General features: G+C 40.3%; 1 protein-coding gene across 1 annotated transcript in view; it reads right to left on the bottom strand.

Annotated features, from left to right (window-relative positions):
• PDE7B (phosphodiesterase 7B) overlaps window positions 1-24,193 on the bottom strand; it is a 158,286-nt gene extending 134,093 nt beyond the window's left edge. The window contains exon 1 of the mRNA XM_022557350.3: window positions 23,789-24,193. Coding sequence (XP_022413058.2) covers window positions 23,789-24,026 — 238 coding nt within the window. The 5' untranslated portion in view covers window positions 24,027-24,193. The remainder of the gene's footprint in view (window positions 1-23,788) is intronic.
• Window positions 24,194-24,945: the final 752 nt, after the last annotated feature.

The raw sequence follows: 24,945 nt of genomic DNA, 5'->3' as shown, positions 1-24,945 counted from the left end.
GGGTGCAACAGGAACATGTCTTAGAGACCTAACCTATCAGGGGCATCAGGGAAGATCTTCTGGAAAGAGTGACAATTAAACTAAAGACAAGGAAAGCAATGCTTTATGGGCTGTGAGATGGACTCCCTTTTAGAAGGAGGGGAAGTAAATGGAGCTGATTGTCTCACCTCATTGTCAAGTTCTTGGTCGAGGTTCCAGACATGAAGGTAGAGACAACTATTTGAGACAGCTGAGAAGGGGTCAGATCAGGCCAGGGAACCAAATAGGACTCAATCTGAGACCCTCAGAGCTTCAAGAGAAGAATGGTATCCACTCAGGCCCCACGTTTGAGGGAAGAAGTGGCCTGTTGTCGGTTCCTCCTCTTGAGCCCCTTGTCCCCAGCCTCGTATCCAATGAACTTGCCACCAACAGAGAAGCAGGCGGGTAGCTTTTGCATCTACGAGAATTTTTTTTTTTTTTTTGCCTACTGTTGGGTGATTTGGGGCTCCTCTCACGCACAGACAGAAAGTCATTAGAGGTAATTTGGTTTTTCTTCTTTTAAAAGCATTTGTTCGACCTGTTTGTGCTTTTCCTTTATAGCAGCAATGTTAATACAGCTGCACTTTCAGAGAAATTTTAGCTACTAATGGTCTTCTGTTGTACACGAAAACAAATCCCCGGGTAAAAAGATGTACAGTTAAGAAGTTGTGAACATTTTGATAGTTTTATCACATGGTAATAGAATCCTAAACCAGATGCTATTCCACACGTTGTATTAAAAAAAAGATTGTGTTCTTCGTTCAACCTTATTAATTAATTAAATAAACGTTAATGGGTACCTGCCTTGCCTGGGACAAATGGGTGTTGGAGGGAAATTTATTATGTAGCCAGGGAAATATAAAATATACAGTAATAACTATAGCACAAGCTAGAAGGTAAAAAAGACAATGTGATGGGTCACAGGTGTGGAGGTGTTTATTACTGAGATAGTAGGGAAGGCGACATGAAGGTGGTGATTGGGCTGATCATTGAACAATAAGGGCATCTGGAAATTAGAGGTTTGGGGATGAGGCATGAACGTCCACGGGAGATAACTTTGAGTAAATGTTCAGAGGGAGGAAATAACAGTGAGTATGTGAAATAAAAGTATTCTGTTTTGCTGGTGCAAAGGGGAGGTGAGGCAGAAGAGTGGAGTAAGGAGTGGGGCCAGCTCATGGTTTGTCTCAGATGTCAGGTGAATGGGAAGCCGCTGGAAGACTCTGCGGCGGAGCGGTATAAGCAGAACTCCGCCTTGGATGGGGTAACCTGTGTTTAGGATGGATTCGTCTTTAGGACGTACTGAAAGCAGGGAACTCAGATAGAGGACTAGGGCAGCAATCTATGTATGAAATAAAGAGGTCCTGACTTCCCAGGGTGGTGGGAGACATGGGCTGGAGTGTGTGGGTGGGAAAGATATTAATGGTTGTATACAGTTCCTTTGACTTTGTAAGATATCTCTGGTTTACTTTTTAATCTCAAAATATCCAGTTGTGGTTTCCAAGTGCTATCTGTGAGCTTTATCAGCTACTGGGCCAGGTTCTCTGCGTGCCTACATTAATCAAATGCTGTTAACTCAGGCAACTCTGCTCACTCTTCCAAGCCGCTGGCTACGCGTTTGTAATTCCTTGCATTATTTTTTCCCTGTATTTACTTGAAATTCATTTTCACATATATTGTCCCTTATAGAGCCTTGTTTATGTAGGCAGGGTAATTAATATTAGTCTCATTTTACTGAAAACCTGCCCAAGGTTATAACAAATATTCGATTAAAGGTTCTTTTTCACTGTTTCTTATTGTCTTCTCAATCTGCCTCAATTTTGAGGGTTCAAGCTGATCTTGAGACTCTGGAGTGGCCACAGGAAATCTACTCCAAACTCAGATCAGTGTGGTCGGTTCCTGCTTCCCTTGTTTCTCCTCCCCATACCCTTCTGCCCCACAAGAATGCAGGATGGCCTAGAATCAACTGATAGATTCTAGTGCATTCCTAGGACTATATCAGCCTTCAGTTCAATCCGGGGCCTTGGAAATGACTGCAGATCCACTCTCGAGAGGGGGTTTGGACTTTGAGGTTGGGCTAGAGCCTAGCTGGGCATTGGAGGTGGAGAGGAGGGGGTGGTGGGAGGGAAGGGATCTTTTCAGGACCCCAGAGCTGCTGTTCTCAGGCCTAAAATGGTCTTCTTCTATTTTGTTTACTTGGCAGCTCTCCGATCCTCTGAAAATCCTCCATGGAAAGAGGCTTTGTGCCATCCTGGTTAAGTGTGGGCTCTAGAGACCCCAAATGTGAGTTCAAATTCTGCTTCACTAGCTGTGTGGCTTTAAGACAACTATCCTAACCTCTTGGTGGCTTCATTTCCCTATCCACAAAATAGGATAATAGGATTTACCTCATGAGGGTGGTGAAAGGATGTAAAACATTAGAACACAGTTTAGTTCATCACCACACTGCACCCTCCAAGGCCATTAAGCTTTCACTCCTCTGTTTTCTCACAGACCCTTGCCTTCTATCACAACAAGCATCACATAGTATTTTATTATTTCCATTTCTGTCTTTTCACTAGACCATGAGCTCCTTAAGGGTTCAGTAATGCTAATAACCCATGTTTGAGGTCTGGCAATGTACCAGGAACTGTGCTAACTTACACACTAGAAGACTGAGGACGAAGAGGTTAGATGGTTTGCCAAGAATCACATACGTAGTAAGCAACAGACCAGGATTCAAAGCTGGGTAATGTTGAGCGGCATTCTCAATCGCTGGCCTGCTGTATCCTAGTCTTAGTCATTTTTGTACCCCCTGGGGCCTGGTGCAATGCCAACGTGGATTAGATGCTCATTTAATGCTTAATGCTTGATGAACGAGTTTGATGGCTTCTACCCTATGGGTGGTCGAGTTTGAATACATCTCATGTGACCTCTGTGGGGTATTGCTAAGTAGCTGAAAACATTGAGAGGTACTGTTGTCCTGGTTTTCACAACCTCTCTGACTTTCAGATTTGGCAGGCAAGCCCCTTTTTCCTTAGATGGGGGAGGGAGAGAGGAAGAAGAGTCATTAAAGGTTAAGTTCATTGCCTAAGAATTCCTGATTTTAGACTAGTTCTCAGGCCTCTCTAATCTAAAACAACTGTCCTCGAACTGGTGCAGAATTTCTTATTCTCTTGATGAGACTCCCCTGTAAACAATGCTATTAACACTAACATTGATTCATTCGGAAGTAAAGCTGTTTGTTACGCTACTAGCTAAGAACTGAATTTATTTAAGAGTCAAATAAAACAGAGGGTGGCAGTCATTTGTCTCATTCATTTACATTCATGAATTCAAGAAATCATTATTGAGCATCTATTACATGGCAGCCACCACACACAGCATCATGTTCTAGGAAACAGTATGACAATCCTCCCGCTGGGGTTTGCCCTGAAAGAGCAACCAAAACAACTCAAAGGACTTTACTTTTCTTATAGAAGTAGAACGTATCAGGGAAGTGAAAAGAACCCTGGATTTGGAATCAGACGCAGAGGATTACAGTCCCTGCTCTGCTGTACAGCGATAAAAGCTGGAGTTTACTGAGCACCTACTCAGCGGCAGGTATTAGTCAAAGCCTTTTCATTTACTATTGTTATTAAATGTAAAAAACAGCTTTATTGAGATTCGTTGACACATAAAAATTGTATACATTTAACACACACAACTTGATGCTTTGTTGTATGTATGCATCGTGAAATGATCACCATGAGCAGGCTAATTATCATATCCATCACCTCCATGTAGCCATCATCATGCGTATGTGTGTGTATTGAGAAGATGTAACTTAAGATCTATCCTCTCAGCAAATTCCACTATACACTGCGGTATACTGTTGGCACCATGTTGTGCATTAGATCTCCAGACTTTCTTCACCGTGTGTAACTGAAACGTTGTACCCCTTGACCAACATCACCCCGTTTTCCTCTCCCCACAGGTGCTGCCAACCACCATCCTAACTCTCTACTTCTACGAATTTGACTATTTTAGATTCTACATATAAGTAAGATCATGCAGTACTTCTCTTTTTGTGTTTTGCTTCGTTTGCTTAGCGTAATGTCCTCCAAGTTCATCCACGTTGTTGCAAATGGCAGGCTTTCCTTGTTTTTTTAAGACTGAATAATTTCATATATACGTTTATGTATATATGTTAAAAATAAATATATATGTATCACATTTTTAAAAAATCCATTCATCCATCGAAAGACATTATATGTTGTCTCCATACCCAGAGACTTATTTCTCATTTATCCTTTCATCAGCTATGTGCTTCGGTTTCCCATTCATGAAGTGGAGTAATAATTCTGTATCTACCTCACTGGTTGTTATGAGGATTAAAGGAGTTGCTACAAATGTGAAAGCTCCTTGCACACACTAAACCTCTATCTCAAGGAATCCATTATAATAAGCTTTTTTTTTTTTAACCACAATTTATATTTTCTTACAATTCATTCTTTTTCTCTAATTTATTGCCTTCTTATTCTGTTAATAAAGTGATTTTAGGTTCTTGTTTGTAAGCTTCTTTTTAAAAAAAATTTATTGAAGTACAGTTGATTTACAATGTTGTGTTTAATTTCTGCTGTACAGCAAAGTGACTCAGTTATACATATATATATTCTTTTTCATATTCTTTTCCATTATGGTTTATCACAGCATATTGTACACAGTTCCCTGTGCTATACAGTAGGACCTTGTTGTTTATCCATCCTATTTATAATAGTTAGCTTCTGCTAATTCCAAACTCCCAATCCTTCCCTCCCCCACCTCCCCTCCCCCTTGGCAACCACAAGTCTGTTCTCTATGTCTGTGAGTCTGTTTTTCTTTCGTAGGTATGTTCATTTGTATCATATTTTAGATTCTACATGTATGTGATGTCATATGGTATTTGTCTTTCTCTCTCTGACTCACTTCGCTTGGTATGATAATCTCTAGGTCCATCCATGTTGCTGCAAATGGCATTATTTTGTTCTTTTTTATGGCTGAGTAATATTCCATTATATATGTATACACCACACCTTTTTATCCATTCATCTGTCATGTTAGCTTCTTACATAAAGCCACTATCTATCCTAATTTAGCTGTTTATTTATAAATATGACTTTTAATGTATTAAGTTTTCTTAAGATGGGCAGTGAAGAAGAGAGGGCAGAGGAGACAGGTGGAGAAGAAAACACAGGGAGAGGAAAAAAATGACATAAATCAAATGGAAGCAAAAAGAATCACCCCTTCCTCCATCAAAATTAGGGACAGGATGAAGGTCTGGGATTATGACCCAGATTTAGAAATAACCCTTATTCAGGAAAAAAGCTCTGCAAAATGGTAATTAGCTAAGGAAGAAGGAGGGATTAATTAGATATTCATTTTTATCAATTAAATTTAAAATAATGATTCATTTTGATTCTGATGCATTCTAATTTTTCAAACTAATATTCTACATCAGAACACAAGGGTTTGAATTGCTACTTATGTTTCATGCTCAATTTCTTGATTCCAAACTGCACTGTAAATTCTCAAGAGGAGGGGGTTGTAATCTGTATTTCTTTGTATCCCTCTCCAAGTTTGGCAGACGTCTAAGTTTCGGTAGATGGGGAATGATCAATTTATAGCAAATACTTTCAGTAAAGTGATGTTCAATGTTCCTAGTAGCATCATCACTATTTTCTTAATTGAAAAATAAGATTTTAGCCTTTTATCTATGGAAGCAGTTCATTTATTTCAACTGTGAGGAGGTGAGAGCTAAAATCCTGAATGTGAAATAGTTATGAAAACTGAGAAGCATGATTTGGGGAGATTAATCAAGTGGACTTTAGGATAGTATTCAAACAGCCACTACGTTCTTGGAGTTTGCATAATTAAAACGGAGAAATTTATGCCTAGCGCCTTGGTTTTTCTTGATCAAATGCGGCAAAACACCCCCTCACCCCTACCCCAGCCCTTGCCAAAGTTGTCATTCCGAGCTTAAATCAAACGTGGGCTCGGTTTCAAGTGACTGTGCCCTCCTGGCACGATTCCACCAGAGTTCCGATCTCCACGGTTCACACTTTGGCTGGCTGTGGTGCAGAGAGAGGAACGTTTACATCTGCATAGCAAGTAGGAAGGTGCCTTTTGATTCCACATCCAGGGATTTGATTAATTCTGCATAATTGCACTGAGGAACTACAGAGCGATCAGAGCCAGGGATGGAGTCTGCATACATTCTTCTACCTTCTCTCTGCCTCAACAATGAGTCACTTCTAATTCCTACCCTGTAAAGTTACTATTACACCACCTCTGGTCCAAAGCACAGGTCAACCTGACATGTCAACACCGCTCAGGCTGAACAAGTGCTCAGGGTGGCTCATTCATAATTCATGCATCTGAAAAGTAGATTATGTGTATTTAGGTTGCTGACTTCCCAATCCTATTTCTGATACTTTCATAGAAGAACCTAAAAGCCTTACGTTCTATTAAACGACTTTTTATGTAAATCACTTTTTTCTTTCAGATGGAATTCATTTTGGTTTAGTAGACGTTTAAAGTAAACAAACATGGTATAGTATGTTTTCCTCTGCATTCCGTTAAATACCACCTATGAAAATTCCTCTTCCCTCTGCCCCTCCCTTTCATCTTTCCCAAATCCACGTTTTACAGCACGAGCAAATACCAACCAAGACTTGAGCTGATAAGAGGTGAGGTATATAAGCTTCCTGAAACTAACATTGCTCAAAATGTTGGAATATCGTATATTAGGGCTACAAATGAGTTGTTCATTCTGAACAACTGGGATAATTTTTACTAGTCCTATTCCCCTAAAAGCAGTTAACTAGATATTTTTTTTCTTAATTCCCTTTGATTGTTATTTCTACCCTGCTGCTGAGTTCCCAGGAAATAGATCTTGGAGGTGGGATGGAGGCACAGTCTTTGTTCAACAAACATGCTGGTAGTTCTGAATATTTTCAGGTGTCCTTGGACATTTTGGGGAGAGCAGATGTTATATGACTTCAGGGTGTCCTTTGTCTCCAGTTGAAGATCGTCCAACCTCTGAAATCTCATGAGGAAATCTAATGGTTTTTCTTCGACATAACTAGAAGACATCAACTCCTGCCAGTTTCATTAGGAAATGAGCTATTATGTTGATCTCCTTACAAAACCCCTGGTCTCTGAGAAGTTTCTCTCCCTGTGGTAATTTGGATAGGTCTGCTGCTTGTCAAAAGTGATCAGTCTTGATTCCTAAAAAGCTGTGGCTGGAATTCTAAGGGCAACCTGTTATGAATTGGCTTTTTGCATTAATAAGTCTTAAGTACATACTGTCCCAACAAAATGGTAATCTAGAGGCTAGATTCAAGTAAAAAACCCTTTGTGATTAAATAGGTTTTTGATGTTAAGTGGCCATTCATGCCATAAATAATTGACTACTCAAAGATAAGAACACAAGCCTCTCACATTTTACCTCATTTCAGCTAAGGATTTAGTTGACAAATGAATACTGGCAAATTCAGTGTGCTTTTAGAAATTACTTTTGCATGTACTTTGACCCAACCAAAACTTAAATTCCATTTCTTCACCCCAAATCAATCACAACATTTTGGCAACTGCATGATTAGAAGTATTAGTTTTCATTGTATATGGTGACGTATAATGGATGAAAGTTTGATTAAGAATGATAAGTAAAGGGTACTTTCAAGATTGTATCACTGGAATTGCAAGTATAATTAAGCCAAAATTCTGTTCTATGACTTTTCTTCCCACTTTATTTATGACTCAGAGTAATGCACCTTAGATGAGGGAATGTTAATTAAGTGCTCCCTGCTTTTTCAATGATAAACTAAAAAGCTACCTTAATACTTCTGGGTAATTATTAGAAATAAGAACAGTGTGGGATAATAATCATTAACACTTACAGAGTACTTACTATGTACTAGGAGTATGCTAGTTTCTTTACAGAGATCATCTGACTTAATCCTGCACCTAAATCAGTTTCTATTGTTATTTCCATTTTACAGATGAGAAAACTGAGGTCCAAAGAGTTTAGTAAAGATACAAAGCAGTCTGACTCCAGAGCCCATCTTTTAACCATGATAATGAAGTAAAGAGAAGTGTCCCCAATGACAGGGCTAAAGGGGAGTGTAGGGTAGTAGGCAGTTATTAAGTTTTCATAAGATTAAAAGAAAAGAACATAAACCAGAAGCACAAACCCTATAAAAATGGAGTCTATTCCCCAAGGAGTTGAGAATTGAAGCCTCTCTGAGAAGTGCAGCTCTTTATAGTCTTTAAATTTCAGCTTCGCGGGGACAATAGCAAATATCAACAATGACTACAGAAAGAACTCAGCACCCTCACAGGTGGGTCCAGATTTATCCTGATTTAAAGTAATCTTACAGTAGTGAGTATGCCGCACACATGGTCTGCATGCATGCTGGTCGGTCCTTAGTTTAAGTTTGGTTTTCAATTAAAGTGCAAGGTTATTCAACTTGGTTAGTTTGGCAAAGACTGATAATACAAATGTATAGCAACTGTTGATAATAAAGGGCTCACCTTGACCTTGGCGAGCTGTGAGGAAGAGCAGCTCAGCTCTAAGAAGTTAGAAGATATAGTATATGTAACAAGTCTTTCTAGTGCATCCAGACTCCACCTCCTCTATTTTCTGTGCCACCTTTGGCATTATCTAGCTCAGGCCTCTTTCTTCCTTTCTAAACCCCATTGGTCTTTCCAGAAAGCAGGTGTTACCCTGCTCAGTTATGCTTCTTCTCATCTTTCAGTCTTCTATTCTTTTCCTTACTTATTTTGCAAGATCATCGTCTGGTATATTATACTTGGACAAAGCAAAAGCCTGTTTTCTAAGACTGACATTAACCTGCCCCAACACACACTGGTAACCCTCCTCGGTAAGTTTATCTGGAAGTGGTCTCAGAAAAGATGTCTGGACTGCACCTCTCAATACACTTAATACCCAGCTGCTCATCACTTTTGCACTGAGTAGGAATAAATCCACTTTTTTTTTTTTGCGGTACGCGGGCCTCTCACTGTTGTGGCCTCTCCCGTTGCGGAGCACAGGCTCCGGATGCGCAGGCTCAGCGGCCATGGCTCACGGGCCCAGCCACTCCGCGGCACGTGGGATCTTCCCGGACCGGGGCGCAAACCCGCGTCCCCTGCATCGGCAGGTGGACTCTCAACCACTGCGCCACCAGGGAAGCCCAATCCACTTGTTTTCAATACTTACTGTGCTTCCTTGAATACAGTATTTATCTTTTAATCTAGACACATACATTCTTTCCAGTTGTCTGAATCCTCGGGAAGTATTAAAAGGATTTTGACTGAGCAGAATGTTAGGTGAAGTGTGGGAAGTGGGTTCAAATAAAATGAAATATGCATTCAGATATTATTAATTCTGAACTTTTAATACAACATGTATGTTTTGAGTGTCTACATGGGTTCATACACTGTAGAAACACTGATGAAATAAAGGGCTTAGTTGTGGTACTCAAAGTAAAGCGTATCAGGTAAAAAACCTGGTAAAGAGTCAAGACTCACCTGAGTTAATTAGGACCCCTTATCGATGTGTATTTAATTAGAGCCAAATGTCCGGCACAACCAGAGACAAATATAAAAGCACTTCTACCATCTAAGAGGAGGAATTTGCTTCTTAATTTTTCTCTTTCCATTTTAATGATTGTAATGGCAGGTATGACCATTAGGAGACTGGTAGAACTGTTTGACATTCCAGGGGCTATGACCTAACTTTATACATTCAGAAGAGCTGAACCCTTCGCTGAAGCTACATGCTTTCATTCTCACTCCTCACAGTTTTACACATGTTCTTGACCCTGTTTTACGTCTGACCCCTTATTGTGTCAGACCACCCCAAAGCCACAATGAGGCCACCTCACTTTTGGCTCCCAACGAATGGTCTAGAGCTATGGAATCATCTCTCACTGAGAAAGTCTGTAAAACTCCCTCGTGGTGAGGCACCTCTTCACAGCTGCATATCAAACTCCTTGGAAGGACATCCTCCATTATTATACAGAGAGCTCTTGTCAAAACTTGCTCCACATACCCGAAGCCAGGAAAAACTTTTTTTTTCCCAGCTACAATGAACGCTGCAACCATCCTGTTTTCCATTTTACCTTGCCTGCTGGTAAGTTCAGATCTCAGTTTTGCTCAATTACTTTGCATATTTGTTCTCTTTCCCTCCTACTTTACTGTATGGTTTTTGTTTTCTATCAGGACAGGATGGTTTTATGTCTTTGGGTCCTTATGTTTTATTATAACCTTCTTAGAAGCTTACAAATCTTTTTAGAAATAGATGTTATATAAATAAGTTCTTATTCTCAACCTTTTTTATTTTAAATTTACATCTAATGCAATATTGATTTAAATCTTGATTTAATCTCTTACCTCATCCTCTGAGCAGCCCATACATGTACCTCTGCTTATGATCTAATGGTTGAGTTCCATAGTTTTGGTTCTGAACTTAGGAAAACTTTCCATAGGGGAATTTATTCCCCATGTCATTTATATCTAACCAACCCATACATATTTTATTGCTGTGGAATGGAGGTGGTGGTGCCCAAAGAAAGGTGATAGTAATGATGACTGGAGTTACTGAATACTTTGGCATATTTTGGGTACGGTAATGTATCTTTTAGCATATTATCAGAGACATTTCATAGCCAAGGCTTAGTTGTCAAGATTGGAAACGTTAAACTTTGGGAAGCAAACTCATTTTGAGACAACCCAGAGTTAGTTTCCTACATCTTAACTAACCGTCAGCTTCATCCAAGATTTACAATGCACGAAGCAAGCTGAATTGACTATAGGACCAATGTAGAGGCTCTGTGTAATATCTTTGAATACCTTAATGTTGACATTCATCCATAATTCACAATTTCAGGATATGCTTCTTGGGGGGAAAGAGAAGAGGGCAGGGGCAAAACAACAATGCGAGAGTTCAAAAGGGTTGAAGATGCACTTGGGGTATTTGGATTGGCACTCTAGCGCTCACGGATGCTTGTGATTGCTTATCTGACTTATCTAAACTGCTGACGTCAAAAGAATTAGGCTAGAAATCTTATGATTACAGCTTTTCTTGTGATCTTTTCTGGTATTTCCTGTTTCCTGTCAGGCCAAATATACTTCGAGAGAGGGTTATTTTATGGCATCTCACCGTTTCTGTCTCAGGGAGAGCCAGAGGTACAGGGAGCACCAAGTAAAAATAATGAACGACATCACAAAGCTCTATCCGCCACCACTCCCCCATAGTCACTGACATTTCTTCTTAAACATCAAAAAAAGTTTCTGTAATGGTTCAGAGTAGGGTCTTATTTTTAATGGAACAAGGTCTATTATTCATTAAAAAGAAGCCACTTCAATTGTGTTTCTAACTATTACCTTATTTGGGTGACAAGAAGCAGGCAGGCTGTGCCTGGTAAAATGCAGACAGCCAAGAAGGCTGCTGAGAGAAGGCAGACAGTTTCAGAGGAAAAAGGAGGAAGAACAGCCTCGAAAGCCTACACTTTTCCTCTGGAAACACAAACACCTTCTAGAAGCAGGAAAGAAAAAAAAGGGCGGGTGGGGATGAGCTTCATCAAATCTTGCCTAAACGTTGCTAAATCTTCAACTTGCTTTCTGAGCTCAGCACCGTGTTTGCAAAGACAGCCCAAGGGATTGAGAGGTTAACCCTCAATGGTTTATGGGCAAATGCACTGCAGACCCAAGCTTCCAACAGCCACACGTACTGGCTCTGTCTGGCCCACACCCCCCTGCAACTCTATCTCCAAGCGACAGGTGGAAAGAAGAACCATGGAAAAGGATCACAGAAGCATCTCATTTATGATGGTTTTAGCAACCAGCAGCTACCATCTCTATTTATCTCATACGTAACTTCCTTTAACCCCACGATCCTGTTTAAATTCTCAGCTCTAGTATTCTTTCCTGGTGAACAACTCACCTTTCAGTGCATCGCAGGCCCTCTAGATGGGGAAATTCACAAAGAGAGGGCTTGGGATATGCCCCCCACCACAATTCACAGTCAAAGTATGAAAACAAGGAAAAGATGTGTATACATACACGCGTAAGTATGCGTTTACGGGTACATATATAACGAACTCTTGTTCGTGTAAGATGAACACCACACGCTATAGAACGCAATCACAGAGATGTTGGCGCTCGGCAGTGAAAAGGACAGAAAAGTAGAATTAGAGAGATCATCACGTAGAGAGGCATTTTTGGAGTGGGGAGACTTAAAGTTTAGACCACGGCAGAAAGCATGACTGAGTCAACAGCACGGCTGTACATCAAGGAACCTCGAATTGTCTCCAAGCATGTTGTGTAACCTCCAAGTACATTTAATTTTCTTACTTAAGAAAATGCAGTGGTTTAACTAGAAGATCTTAAAGGCACTTTCTATTATACAATGCAAAGAATGCTCTACTTTCCACTTAACAATTTTCAACGGTTCTGCAAAAGTTAACATTTCTTGTTCAGGGGCAACCTGGTCTTATTAATGTCATGTCTTTCTATTTTTCTGTATTCTTTATGCCAAACATCAGACCAAGTTAACTTGACTAATCTCCATTTCTCCATCATTTCTTGTGATTTTCTGCTTCTGTACCTACATTCATGTTAATTCACCAAGAAAGTCACCTTGTTACATCTCGTTGAGATCTTAACCATTTTAAAGACATAGTTGTAATGACCAGTCCACACAGAGCCTTTGTAGGTCACTCTAGAGAGGGATGAGTTAACATCCAGTCCTCATGGATTATCTGTCACACTTGGTTTATATTTGAGGAAGTAGTTTTACCTAACTCAATACATTATAAGCTACATAAGAATTGTGTTTTTCTTACACGTTTTCTTGTCCATCCTGTGGCATTTAGCCTTGAAAGAACAGTTTGCTTAAAAAAAATGGCAACCTGAATTCAGGGAGAAACGTGACTTGACAAATTAGGAGGGATAGGCTGTTCTGAGATTGTGAGGATAAATTGTGTCAGGTTTTGAATTTGGGGAAAAGATGAGCACGACTTTGAATGGGAGGTCTGGATGAAAGAACATTAAGGATGTAAATCCTTCAGGACAGGCTGGTATCAGGTGGTACAGGGTGTTGGCTTGATGATTTGTGTATTATCTCCTGTAAAATGCTATAGCACTTGGGAAAGTTGGTTTGTAAGTTAAAGAAAAAATATTCATCGTCTCAAAATTCTCAACATCTACCTAATACGGTCAATGAACACCAAACTGATGGTTAAAAATCCATTGGTATCCTTACCCCAAGTCCAGCTCTCCACCAGCCATTGTTGCTAGAGCAACCTTTCGAAACTAAAATTTATCACTTCCCACTTACATTATTTGAAGCCTTCTCATTGCCTGGAGGAAATACTCCTTAGAAAGGCAGATGAAGCCCTTGGTAACCTGTCCCCCAGTTTGCTTCTAGTCTCATCCCTAGCCGTCTTCCTGATATACTTCATATCTCACGACTTGGCATTGCCCAGAATTTCTTGCATTTGGTCCTACTATTTCTTTTTCCCGAAACGTCCTCCATTTCTTCTTCATTTGGAGAAATATAACTTACTTTGAATGGTACCTCAAAATAACCTCCTCTCTGAAAACTTCTTTACCATCCATAATACAGACAGAATTAATCGCTCCCTTGTGTGTTGGCACAGACTTTGTGTAGCTACCTCCAGTGTAACATATGTCACCTACCTAGCTTGCCCTATCTATCTATCTGCGACTGTCTGTCTGTCCAACCATTCATTCGTCCATTTACCTCAACTTTCTTGGTTCATGAATTTTTATTTTTTTAAGGAACCAAAACGGTGTCTGGTACATGATAATCACTAAAAATCTTAGTTGAATAAGCAGTCTTAATCTTTCTTCAGTGTTCCCAGAGAGTATTATTTCTACTGTATGTTAAAACATATGCCATTCTGCCTCGGTATCAGTAAGTTGCTTACAGATCTGTGTGTTCTAACAGGTCGTAATCGCTCTTCCTTCTGCTTTCCTCCCTGGTACATTAACAATGCTACACACTGAGTAGACACTCAAAAGATAATTATTCAATTGAATAATTGAATAAACCTAGAAATTTGAATTACTTACTTCCTTTTCTAAGTATCTTGAATAAGCAACCAGTAAATATAGGTCTCAATTTCTTCTATTTCTAAATGGGGAATAAATTCCCATTCAACTGATACTTATTGTACAGTAGAATAAGCTAAATACTTGTATGTAACATCAAAACATCATTTTCTATTCTGTGACCTAGAATGTTCCTAATTATTTTTGGAGTGTTGGAGACATTTTCAAAGCAAGATTTGTTTTAGTCCAATTTTGTCTATTCACATTCTAGGCGCATTTATCACCAAATCAAAGAATAGGGCATTTAGGATGAGAGAGGGCAGAAATCACCTGCTTTAGAGTTTATAAAGTCCAGTGAATTCACAATTCTTGATTTTATATAACAATTTAATTGACAAGGAAATATTTTCTTTTGTTCTACTGTAGAATTAGGGATTGATCCAAGAAAAACAGTGCTGAACTCAGCTAATATTCAAGAGAGATAACAAGGGCAAAAAAGATAGGTGTACCTAAACCTCAGGTGAGTTACAGAGAGGATAGGGAAGGAGACAGCAGTTTCTGTGTACCAGCTACCACGAAGGAGGCAATAATGGCTCCTATGACGACACTTGAAAAAAAAATTGATCCCTGTTATCATATGTAAGGCTACTGTTCTTTCTACCAGTACACGCCTCCCACCCCATCTTCTCCCTAGGGGCCAAGGCGCAGAGAAAGGAGAAGAACTCTAGAAATTTCCAATTAGCACATTTAAGCGATGATAATGTAGCAGACCTGACCAGAGTACAATGCACTGTATGATTATGACGACAATCCTAATTTGCATTAGATAGAAAACCTCAGCTTTCAGTGTGGAACCTGATCATAAAGGTGTGACTTGTACACATCCTGCTTTGTGCATTACGATCATTCAGCTGAACTTTTCAGTGTCAGAGTCCTGAGATGGTCACTGAAATGCACATGCATATTTCTGGAAAACGAGAAAGAGGGAGTAGAAAGCGGAGAATGATTGGGTTCGGCACATGCATGGGAGTGTAACTAAAATAAATAATATCGAGCATGCGGTACTCAAGTACAGGGCTCAGCACATGGTAGCACAACCAGTGGATAACGGAGAGCATGTTTTTGGAAATATATCCATGTGATTTTTCTTTTGCCCTCTCTTGTGTGTATCTTCCCCATCCGTCCCACCAGAGGCAACCATTAGGGATGATTAGGAACGCTATAGCAAGAAGGAAAAGAGAGTGAGTCAATATTCATAATTTCATCTTCAGAGTAAGGGTTTTCGTTTTTGTTTGTTTTCATTTGTGTGTGTGTATGTGTGTGTGTGTGTGACAGAGAGAGAGAGAGAGAGAGAGAGAGTTTGTAGCAGAACAATGATCTTAATAACTGGTCTTTGTGGAAAGATAAAGAGACTCTCTACAGTCATTTATCAGGTCTCATTAACATTGAGAGGTAGGCTGTGGATATGGTTTCTTGTCCCTTCCACATTCAGGCTTCTTTCTGGAAAAGAGGATATGGCACAGAGTAAGGCCATCTACCCCTGACACCCTGAAGAATTGTCGGAAGAGAAGCAAAGGCAGAGCCCAGTGGTCAGATGGACATGCTTCCCCGTCTCAGACCGGCACTTTATGTTGCGTGTGGTCGAAACATTCAGATGAGTGCGCGGGAGCCCAAGACACATTCAGCAGATAGTACCTTGGAGAGGAGCAAGGGGAAGGAAAGTATTTATCCAAAGAAGTCATTTAATCCAGAAGAGACTGACCACCACCTCGTTAACTAGCAAGTTCAAATTTTCTTACCCCTCATTAGGGTGGGTTCAAGGAAGATTTGATTAGTTGAAGAAAAGAAACAGGCTACATGTATTGTACATTTGAGTGTGGAAATTTGAGATCCCTGTGACAGATGTGTTTAACAGTGACTGTTTCCTCTTCATTTCTGTATGTGTTTTTGATTCCTCTTCTTACACTTGGATCCACTTTCTTCGCAGTGTCCTCACCTCACTTCCTTCTCCTGGGTGCTCTATGCTTGGCCCCACCTGTCTCCTTCTCTTTGCTTTCTCAATCATTTTCTTCCTCAATCATTTTCTTCAGCAAATTCTATTTACTTTTCTGAATACATTTTTTGTCGCAGATCCTCTAAATGAGTATGTCTTTGGGTTTTCCTAAGTGCTCATCAAGTCTGTAGATTTCTGTGAGATAGCTGTGTGCCATCCAAAAAAGAGATGGAGAAGGAAGCAAGAAAGAGAATCTTGTGCTTTGGCTTTAATTCCAGAGGTCGAGGAACATCTGGAGATTTAATGGGAAAAGTTCTAACGATTACATTATATGTCCTATTACCCTTGGTTATTGAATTTTCTTTTAAAATACCCTGACTAAAGTTTTACATTCATTCCCATTATATCTCTCACCATGATTTTACTTTACAATTTTCTGGATTCTTTACCTTTCAATTTCTACTACCGGGTACGTGCAACCGCATCCTACTCAATCTCTCTTGAAATCTGTCCTTTTCTTTCTAGGCATTTTGTTTTTCTGGAATAGCCCTGGACCCCTGGACTCCTTTTAAGGCCATACAGAGCTAAACCCTGCTTTGCCTTTGTCAAGTATGCCTTCCAGTTGCATACAAGGTTGACTTTTAGGTTTTATCTTGTTACGAATGATACAGACTGTCGTGTTCCCTTAGCACTGTGTGAGAGCCCAAGAATAACAAAATGTTCAGGACAGGAGCTTGCTTTATAAGCTATAAAATATCATGCCATGTGGATATTTTAGGTGAGGAGAAGTACTCTGAAGGAAGGGTCTCTGATAATTTTGTATTTTGAGGAAATCTGAGACAAGTGCACAGATACAAATCCAAACTCTTGGGGTGATCTCTTAACATTTTAGAGATGGAAGTCAATTCTAAATAGAAATCCATGGAAAGGCAGAGAGAGATAAATAGAAAAACAAAGAATAAGGTCTACATTGTGTGTACATCTAGGCTAGGGCATTGTATTAAATCACAAGTACTTTGAACTTTGCTCCCTATCATATTTTTGATATGGTGATACGCACTACTATGTATTATGAAGTAGACTGATAATTAAAGAGAGAAAATATCAGATAATAGGAGAGGGCACACACTTTGAGCTGCTTTTGGTGTTTTAACAATGAAGCTTCTAATGTTTTCCTTTTAGAAATTAGATGCAAAAGTCAATGCTTTGCTGCTCAGTGAAACCAGTCTTGTTAAAAAAAATAAGAAAAAAGAAAAGAGAAGCTGTTTCCAGGCAAAGAGCAGAGGACATGGGAATAACATCCTCTATTCAGCTCCATCCCCTCAAAAGCTCATTTGTAGAACCGGGTAAACACACACCTTCCGCATTCTATTTTTGAAATTACATTGAGGAATATACAGACTGTTATCTGTAAAAGAGCAACTTTTGAAACTTTAGTTGATGTAAAATGTTCCAAGATTTATGAACAGAGTAATTACTTTAAAAGTATATAAAAGCAGGCATAATTTACATGCATTACTCTAAAATTTGGTAATTATCAGTAAATGACAACTCTTCTATATGAAGAGAGAACTGTCTCATATTAGTTTTGCACATACTTTATACCTTTTAAATGGTTCTGACATCCACTCTTGTGTATTCTTTTCTTTTACTTTAAAAGCCGTAATGACTAATACTGATCTTCTGCCAGAATATAAGTTTAAAAATGACTCCATTAAAAGCAAGAAATAGAATTCATATTTCTTAAGTAATCGTGCCTAGAAAAGAATGTTCATTCATGCATTTAATGGCAACTCATAAGCTATTTTATTCCTTCTGATAATTTTCTTTCTTTCACTTATCAAAGTGTATTGAGTGGCTGACATGTGAAAGATGATAGGGAGAACACAAAGAAAATAGAATGTTCTCCAGATTCTCAAAAAGCTGAAAGTCTAGGAGGGGAGGAAGAAAATGTACATTAATTATAATACAATAAAGTGGTTTGCCTGTGAAATAAATACAAAGAAAGTTCTGTAAGACTTCAGAAGAGAAAGGCACACCCTTCCTCGGTAATCTCAGAAGGGCTTTGTGTGGGGAACGGCGTGTGAGTGAGGTCTTAAAAGATGGCAGAAGTTGGGGACATGGAGGGAAGTAATTTTAGGCATTGGCAACAATGAGCAGAAAGCACGTAGGAAGCTGTGGGATGCTTGTCCTATCCGGGTGGAATATAAGTGACAAGTCAGATGGGAAAAGTGAGCTAGTTTCAGAGTGTGGAGTGCTTTGAATGCAGGATGGTAGAATTTGGATTTTCTCTACAGACAATGGAAAAATCATTGAAGGATTCTGACGAGGGGGGAGATCTATTCTGATTTTTCTTTTGATGTTATTGATCTAAATGATGGAGGAGAAAGAAGAGGGGTGGAGAGAGTACTGGAGTTGGAGGCTATTGGAAGATAACAGACCAAACAACATGAGGTTTGGCTAAGGGCCACGTAACTGAATAGAAAGAAAGCAATGAATGTGAGTAAGTTGTTGAGGAAATAGCAGCGATATCAGTAATTACGCTAGTGAGCACTTGCTGAGCATGTGGTAGGATGTAGGCTCTTTTTTAGGCACTGTTTTGTATTATCTCACTTAATCCTCACCTTTTGCAAAGGTGCTGCTGTTATTCCCCTGTTTTTTAAAAGAAGGGGAAACAGAGGCACAGAGAGGTGAAGTAATTTGCACAGTTCACACAGTCCATAAGAGAGAGGCAGGACTTAAAATTTAAAAAATCTCAACTCTGCAACGACACTCTTAACCTATTCTATGGAATTGGAGAACTGGTGGGAGCGGTGTTTTGGTTTTGTTTTTTTTTAAATGAACAAGTGAAGGTTTATGTAATCCACATGAACTGGGAAGTACAAGGGAGCAGTTTTGAATCTGGGTTTCTGCAGGAGTGATGCCATTTATGAAAACTAGGAGGTCTGGTGAAGCACAGGTTTAGTTCAAGGCGTGATGACGTGTCCAGTTTTCACTCAAATTTGCATTCACATTTAAAGAATGGATTGACTTGTCAATGGTTATTATCTAGTATAGCTACAGGATGAGTGGAGGCTAATGTCTACAAGAACATAGAAAAATGCTTTGAATTAATGTCAAGTTATCTACTGTTAAGACTAACTGATTCTTTGATCAAAGCAATTTGTTCTGCTTTGAATGAAATCATTAATATTGAGGAGTATTTGAAAGAGCGCTTGAAGTTTTTACTAGTGTTTTTGAATTTTACTGGCCAATTTTTATAGCCAGTACTTTCAGCTGACATAGAGATTGAAACTAACAAATGCTTGTTTTCACATTGAAGTTCTAGATAGAATTCTGATTCATAAATTCATAATTGTTCTATTCTTATTAAGTTTGATTGCTCCCCGAATCTTTGGTGCCTACCACAGTCCGTGGTATACACTACACGTCTAATAAATGCTCCTTGATTTATAATAATAAAAGTGTTCAGTCTTCAACATATTTAATTTATATCATGCTTGACACATTTAAAAATAGCCTCTTTGTCAATCTGAATTGTACAGTTCTGGAATCAGCGAATTGTTTCAGAGATTTTCCCTTCCGAAGCTGTTTGGTTTTTAGGGTTCAGTATAAAGCAAATTTCTGAGATTTTTATTCTTCTTGAAGACAGGACAAGTTACAATGGCTATGGGGAAAATGAATGCTTTTTTCTTTTGAGAGAGGTGTGTGTTTTATACATTTCTGTAACCAAAGGCTATTGAAATGGAAACAAGCTTAATAAATAAGTAAAACATAATGTAAAATTTAGACCAGAGATACCAAAATGAATGGTAAGTGCCACAGCTGCAGAGTTTGCAGGTATTTGGTTGAATTCTGAAGTCAAATTATTTATTCAACTAAGACCAAGTCCTGCTAGGGGATGTCTAGTCTTAGGTTGCTGACTAGAATCACAATTAGAATAATATTTGCACTCAGAGCGTTTAAGAAACCGTTTATTTATTCCCCATCCTTCTTCCCTCTCCTCACTCCCCACTTCTGGGCACACTCTGACCACCATGCTTTGAAGCTTATTTTCTATTGGTAATAGATGGATAATCTCCCCCTGGGAATCTTCTCAGCACTGGAAACTTGGACCTAAAACTAAAGCCCACAGAATGAGTTTAAAAATGTAAAGGAGGCACAATTCTTTGACTTATTTTCCATGGTAATATTTTTCTGCTCTGACCAAGGCTTATATTGCATCCACAGCCTCCGTGTTTGTCCAGCTACATGTAATCAGTAAAACAATATCTTGGTTTAAATTGAAATTACCCAGCTTGTGCCTCAATCATGTCAGTTCTGTGGATTAGACTTGGACGACTGAGATGGTCTGGTTCTGACACAATGTCAAGGTCCGGACGAGTTGTTTAGTCTCTAGCTCATTATTCACCTCGTTTGTGTTAACTAGACAGTTAGACCATCCTTTGTTTGCTTCATAGAGGGAAAATGATGTGAGTATTAATACAATTAAATACTTGGGTAAGGGGTAATGAACTGAGCTGACACTCCAACTTTGGGCATGCCGATACGTTCCAGAGTCCCTCTCCAGGGCAAACAGTGCCTCTGCCCGTGTCCAGCTCCTGGGGGCACGCTTAGAAGCATGCACCCGGAGGTGTGACTTTGAAGAGCCTCTCTTCCTCCTATCATCCCCCATTCCCTCCTCCAACCTATTGCTTTAAAAGTCGCTTTAGCCTCCAGCAAAGATGTTCCCACTTCCCCCTCCCTAGCTCGTCCTTGCTCTCTTCAGGGGACTCTGTTCCTGTCTGTCTTCCGTCACTCACAGTTCAGTATATTTCATCTTAAACATCTCTCATGAGTACATACGTATGCATTTATTTTTCCATAAATCCTTTTGCTCTCTCCCTTTATTACCTAAGCAAAACCTCAGGACACTTTTCTATTTCCCTTATGAGAAACAAAGTTCCAGTCTTGACTAAGGAGTATGAGTACAAATAATGATGCCCTTCACTAAGGAAAAAAAAAAGCTGGAACTTTTAAAGTTAAATTCAACTTATTAAGAACGGTGACATCCGTCTCTAAAGTTCTCGGGACTGTTGGTTCTCTTCAGAAGTTCTGCAAGTTCATGGTTTTTAGAAATGTAAACTCATTTATCTGTTATCACAAGCAGTTGAAGTATACATAAAATGTTATAGTATTTAATTTTCCTGTTTTTAGTTACTAGCATGGCAACAAATTGTGTGCTGTGAGTGTAAGATGTTAAGTTCCTACAGGCAAAGAGAGTAAAGGAGGGGGAATAAATGACTGTGGGAGAAGATTTGGGGGTGGGGATGGAGATCAGAAAAGTCATTACAGAGAAAGGGATGCCTGAGCTGGACTTTGTATTTGAATAGAAATTTTCAATGGCCAAAGCCAAAAAAAGACATTCTAAGCATAAGGCAAGGCTCAGAGGTAGGGCACCACCTGATGCACGTTGATGAACAGTAAACTGTCCCATGTCGTCAAAGCATAAATTGTTTGAGGATTCTGAGGCAAGGGTCAGATTCCAGAAAGAGAGGGAGGGAGGGAGGGCGGGAGGGAGGGAGGGAAAGAGAGAGAGACCACCATGTATCTTGGTGTTTTCTACTTAAACCCCCGTACTCAAAATGAAGACAGTTTAAACCATCTCCTTCTAAAAGTGGAACGATTCCAGGCTTTTGGAAATATTCTACCCTCACCATCACGCTGTTACGGTGAGAATGGCACAGAAACTTGATGTGAGGAGGAAATGCAGCCTCAGCAACAAGATGAGAGAAACAATAAGACAATTTGGAAAGTGAAGCAACTTGCCTTTGGGGTTTCAACGTATGGCCCCATGCTGCGTATATGAACGATAATGGCTTTATGTCCATGTCAGAAAGTGTGAGCCCCCTCATCTCCTTGAGGCTGGGGAGGCAGGGAAGGAAGAAGAGAAGGTAAACAGATAGCTTGTGGGGAGGTGTTGAAATAGAGCTTGGCCTCCTGGCAGGCAGGATGAAGGGACCAACAAAGCAGGGGCAGTCTCCCTGGGAAGCAGCATGGCTGCTGAGATATATTCCACAAAGGGTGAGGCAGGGGTCCAGGGGCTCATTAAGACTCAGTTAGCTCAACTTCATAACATCCAGAAAAATGTAGCTTTTAAGTGACAAAAAGTTAGAGGGGTTTTGTTTTCTCTCTGTAGTATTGCTTTTTCAGGAATTAGACACCTGCTAGTATATAATATAAAGAATAATACACACATATCTCTACAGACATGCTAACATCTGTTAAATTAAGTAGTTTTACCAAAAGTGTAATTTGAAACATGCATTTTAATCACTTAATATACTGAAACAAACCAGAGCAGTAGAAGTTGAAGTGTCACAGTTAAGTTTTCTGCCCAGGTGGGTTTTTCCATTTTTCTTGTACTCACATGAAATATGGGATGGCTTTAGCATTACCTCATTTTTTCTGACCAGGACCCATTTCCCTGGGCATCCATCTCCCAAATGCCACATAAACGTCAGTCTCATTGATTTCCTTCTCTTTCCTAAGTATTCGTTGTTTACTGGAGACCAATACTGTTGTTTTTTTAATTCCTTTCCAATTTTTTTTTCTTGCCCAGAGCATTATTTTTTAATAATGTTCATTTTAGATCATTAGGCAACTTAAAAAAGGTTTCTGCATAAATGATTAAAAACAAGATTAGCCGAGTTTTGATTTCCTAGTCTTTTTCCACGAGAAAAAAAGAGAGGTACTTTTTGGTATTGCTTTTCCATCTAGGCCCCCATCTCTCACCAACAATGGCATGTCAGGATTCCATGCACAGGGCTAGCCAAAACTTCAAATGCATAAACACATGCTCACATTCGTTCTTCTAAAGCAAACCATCACTTTCCAAATATCTACCAACATATTCCCCTAAGGAAGAGTGCATCCTGTATTCTTAGTGTACGGAGTTATCTGAGTCCCATCCTCCACAGGGATCCTAGGTATGTTTGTGGTGTGGTACTCCCTGTTAAAAACACAGCAAAGTGCTCCTCAACTGTCCCAAACACAGCACATTCTTATAACATAACAAAGCTCCTATGAACCATCATTTCCAAATCTGTGAGTTGATTTTTCCTGATATCAATGGAGAAATTTGTATTATTGTCATTTGTCAAAAGGGAAAACTGAGGCAAGGAAGTTTATCAACTTTCTCATGACATAAAAAACAACCAGGCCAAACTCAGTCCTGGGAAGATTTATACGTGCTGTAGTTCCACAGTTTAAAATGAGAAAATATATTTTACTTTCTATAAAGCATTACAAAAAAGCAACCCAAGAAGAATATTCTCTCAGAGGTAACTGTCTTGTCAATAAGAAATTGCAGAGGCAGGATAGACACCCAATTTAAAGAGCACGCAATTTCATCCCCTGCCTATGGAGACTGAAACTTAGGAAATTTCACTTGTTTAAGCCACAGGGCAAACAAGTGACAAGCTAAGCCCAGATCCCAGGTTTCTTGATTGTCCGTCTGTTCATGCTCCTACTCCCACATCGCTCTTAATTTTAAGATGCATTTCTGTAATAGAGCAAACGTTCATTAACCACAGCCCTCGGGCCCTATGCTGCAGTCTGTCTTCCTTCCTTTTCCCATTTTTATTTCGTGGGCTCTCCAAGGAAGGGACTGAAAGTCATGAGACTTGGCCCTGGTACCTTTCACACCTCCCACAGCTGATTTACCTGGAAAGCTGTGGAGAGCATCTTCATTCTCCAGAATGCCTCTCTGTTTGGTCGCCTGCAGCTCACTTTTGGATTTCCAAACCAGCTTTACCATCCTGATCATCTCTGGCAAGTCCCAGGGCAGCGGCCCCTGCTGGCACACCGGCCGGCTGCCCAGGGAGGAGGGCAGCACACCTTCTGGGGCCGTCCACCTTCTGCCCAGCTCTGCCGAGTGGAAATAGCGCTCGAGCACAGGCATTCTGCCCTGGTCTCCAGAAGAGGAGGTTGCGCTGCTGCTGCGGCTGCTACCAGAGGGGAAATTCTTCCCAGGCAGGGGAAGGCGAACCCCCGGAAAATCCTCTCCAGCTTCGGAAAGGCAAGCCTCCTCCAGCCTGGCAAAGCCCTGTCCCTCCAGTCCCTCCACAAACACTGACGATGAGAGCGACTCACTTCCCAAGGTTTCTCAGTGGTGAGAACGGTTCCTGTCCTCCTGCCTTAGAGAGAGAAAGCATTTTTTTTCCCCTTCTCTCTCAGGCACTGACTTTGCAGCACTTAATTAAGCCCAGGCTACAGCTGGAACGACAGCAGGGGGGAAAAAGGCCATGGAGGCTTTAGCCTTCGCTTTTTCTCTCTTCTGATTTATTTGTTCTCGAGTCTTTTTTGGTGCTTGTCAAAGTTTGTCAAGTGGCTTGTTTAGCCCTCAAGGACTCAGGCAAAGATGTGGGGCGGCGCCCCTTTGCCAGCCTCCCAGGGGGTCCTCCAGAGACCAGTTACCTGAAGGTGTCAGGTAAGGAGTCACCCCTGTGGTGCAGGAAACCTAGACGCTTCCCTGGCTCCAGCCCTGCAAGCATCAAGGAGAAAACAGGGGAAGCTCAGCATCGCAGCTGCTTCTCTCCGGAAGGTCTGGCTGGGGGCCACCTTACCCTCTCACCACAGTGTGCGCTGGACTGGGGCTCTTCAGAAGGCTCTTGGGTTGGTCCTGGGCACCACGGTTCACACACTCCCCTCCTCCACACCCCTCCCCCTTCGCTGTCACTTGCTTTTCAGCAAACTTAACTGGGTTTTGGCCTATTAGTCAAATCCCTTTGTAACCTCAGCTGCCCTTCAGCTGGAAGGGAAATAACACTGAATCACATTCCAAAGCTAACTGTGAAAGAAGTGAATTGGGGAAGCATCAA

The sequence above is a fragment of the Delphinapterus leucas genome, chromosome 12, assembly GCF_059928025.1.
Source record: "Delphinapterus leucas isolate spDelLeu-1000000601 "Yukka" chromosome 12, BTC_Dleu_Yukka2, whole genome shotgun sequence".
In the NCBI taxonomy this organism is placed as follows: domain Eukaryota; kingdom Metazoa; phylum Chordata; class Mammalia; order Artiodactyla; family Monodontidae; genus Delphinapterus; species Delphinapterus leucas.
Note: the sequence above shows the minus strand (reverse complement) of the source record. Positions and strands in the feature narration are given on the sequence as shown.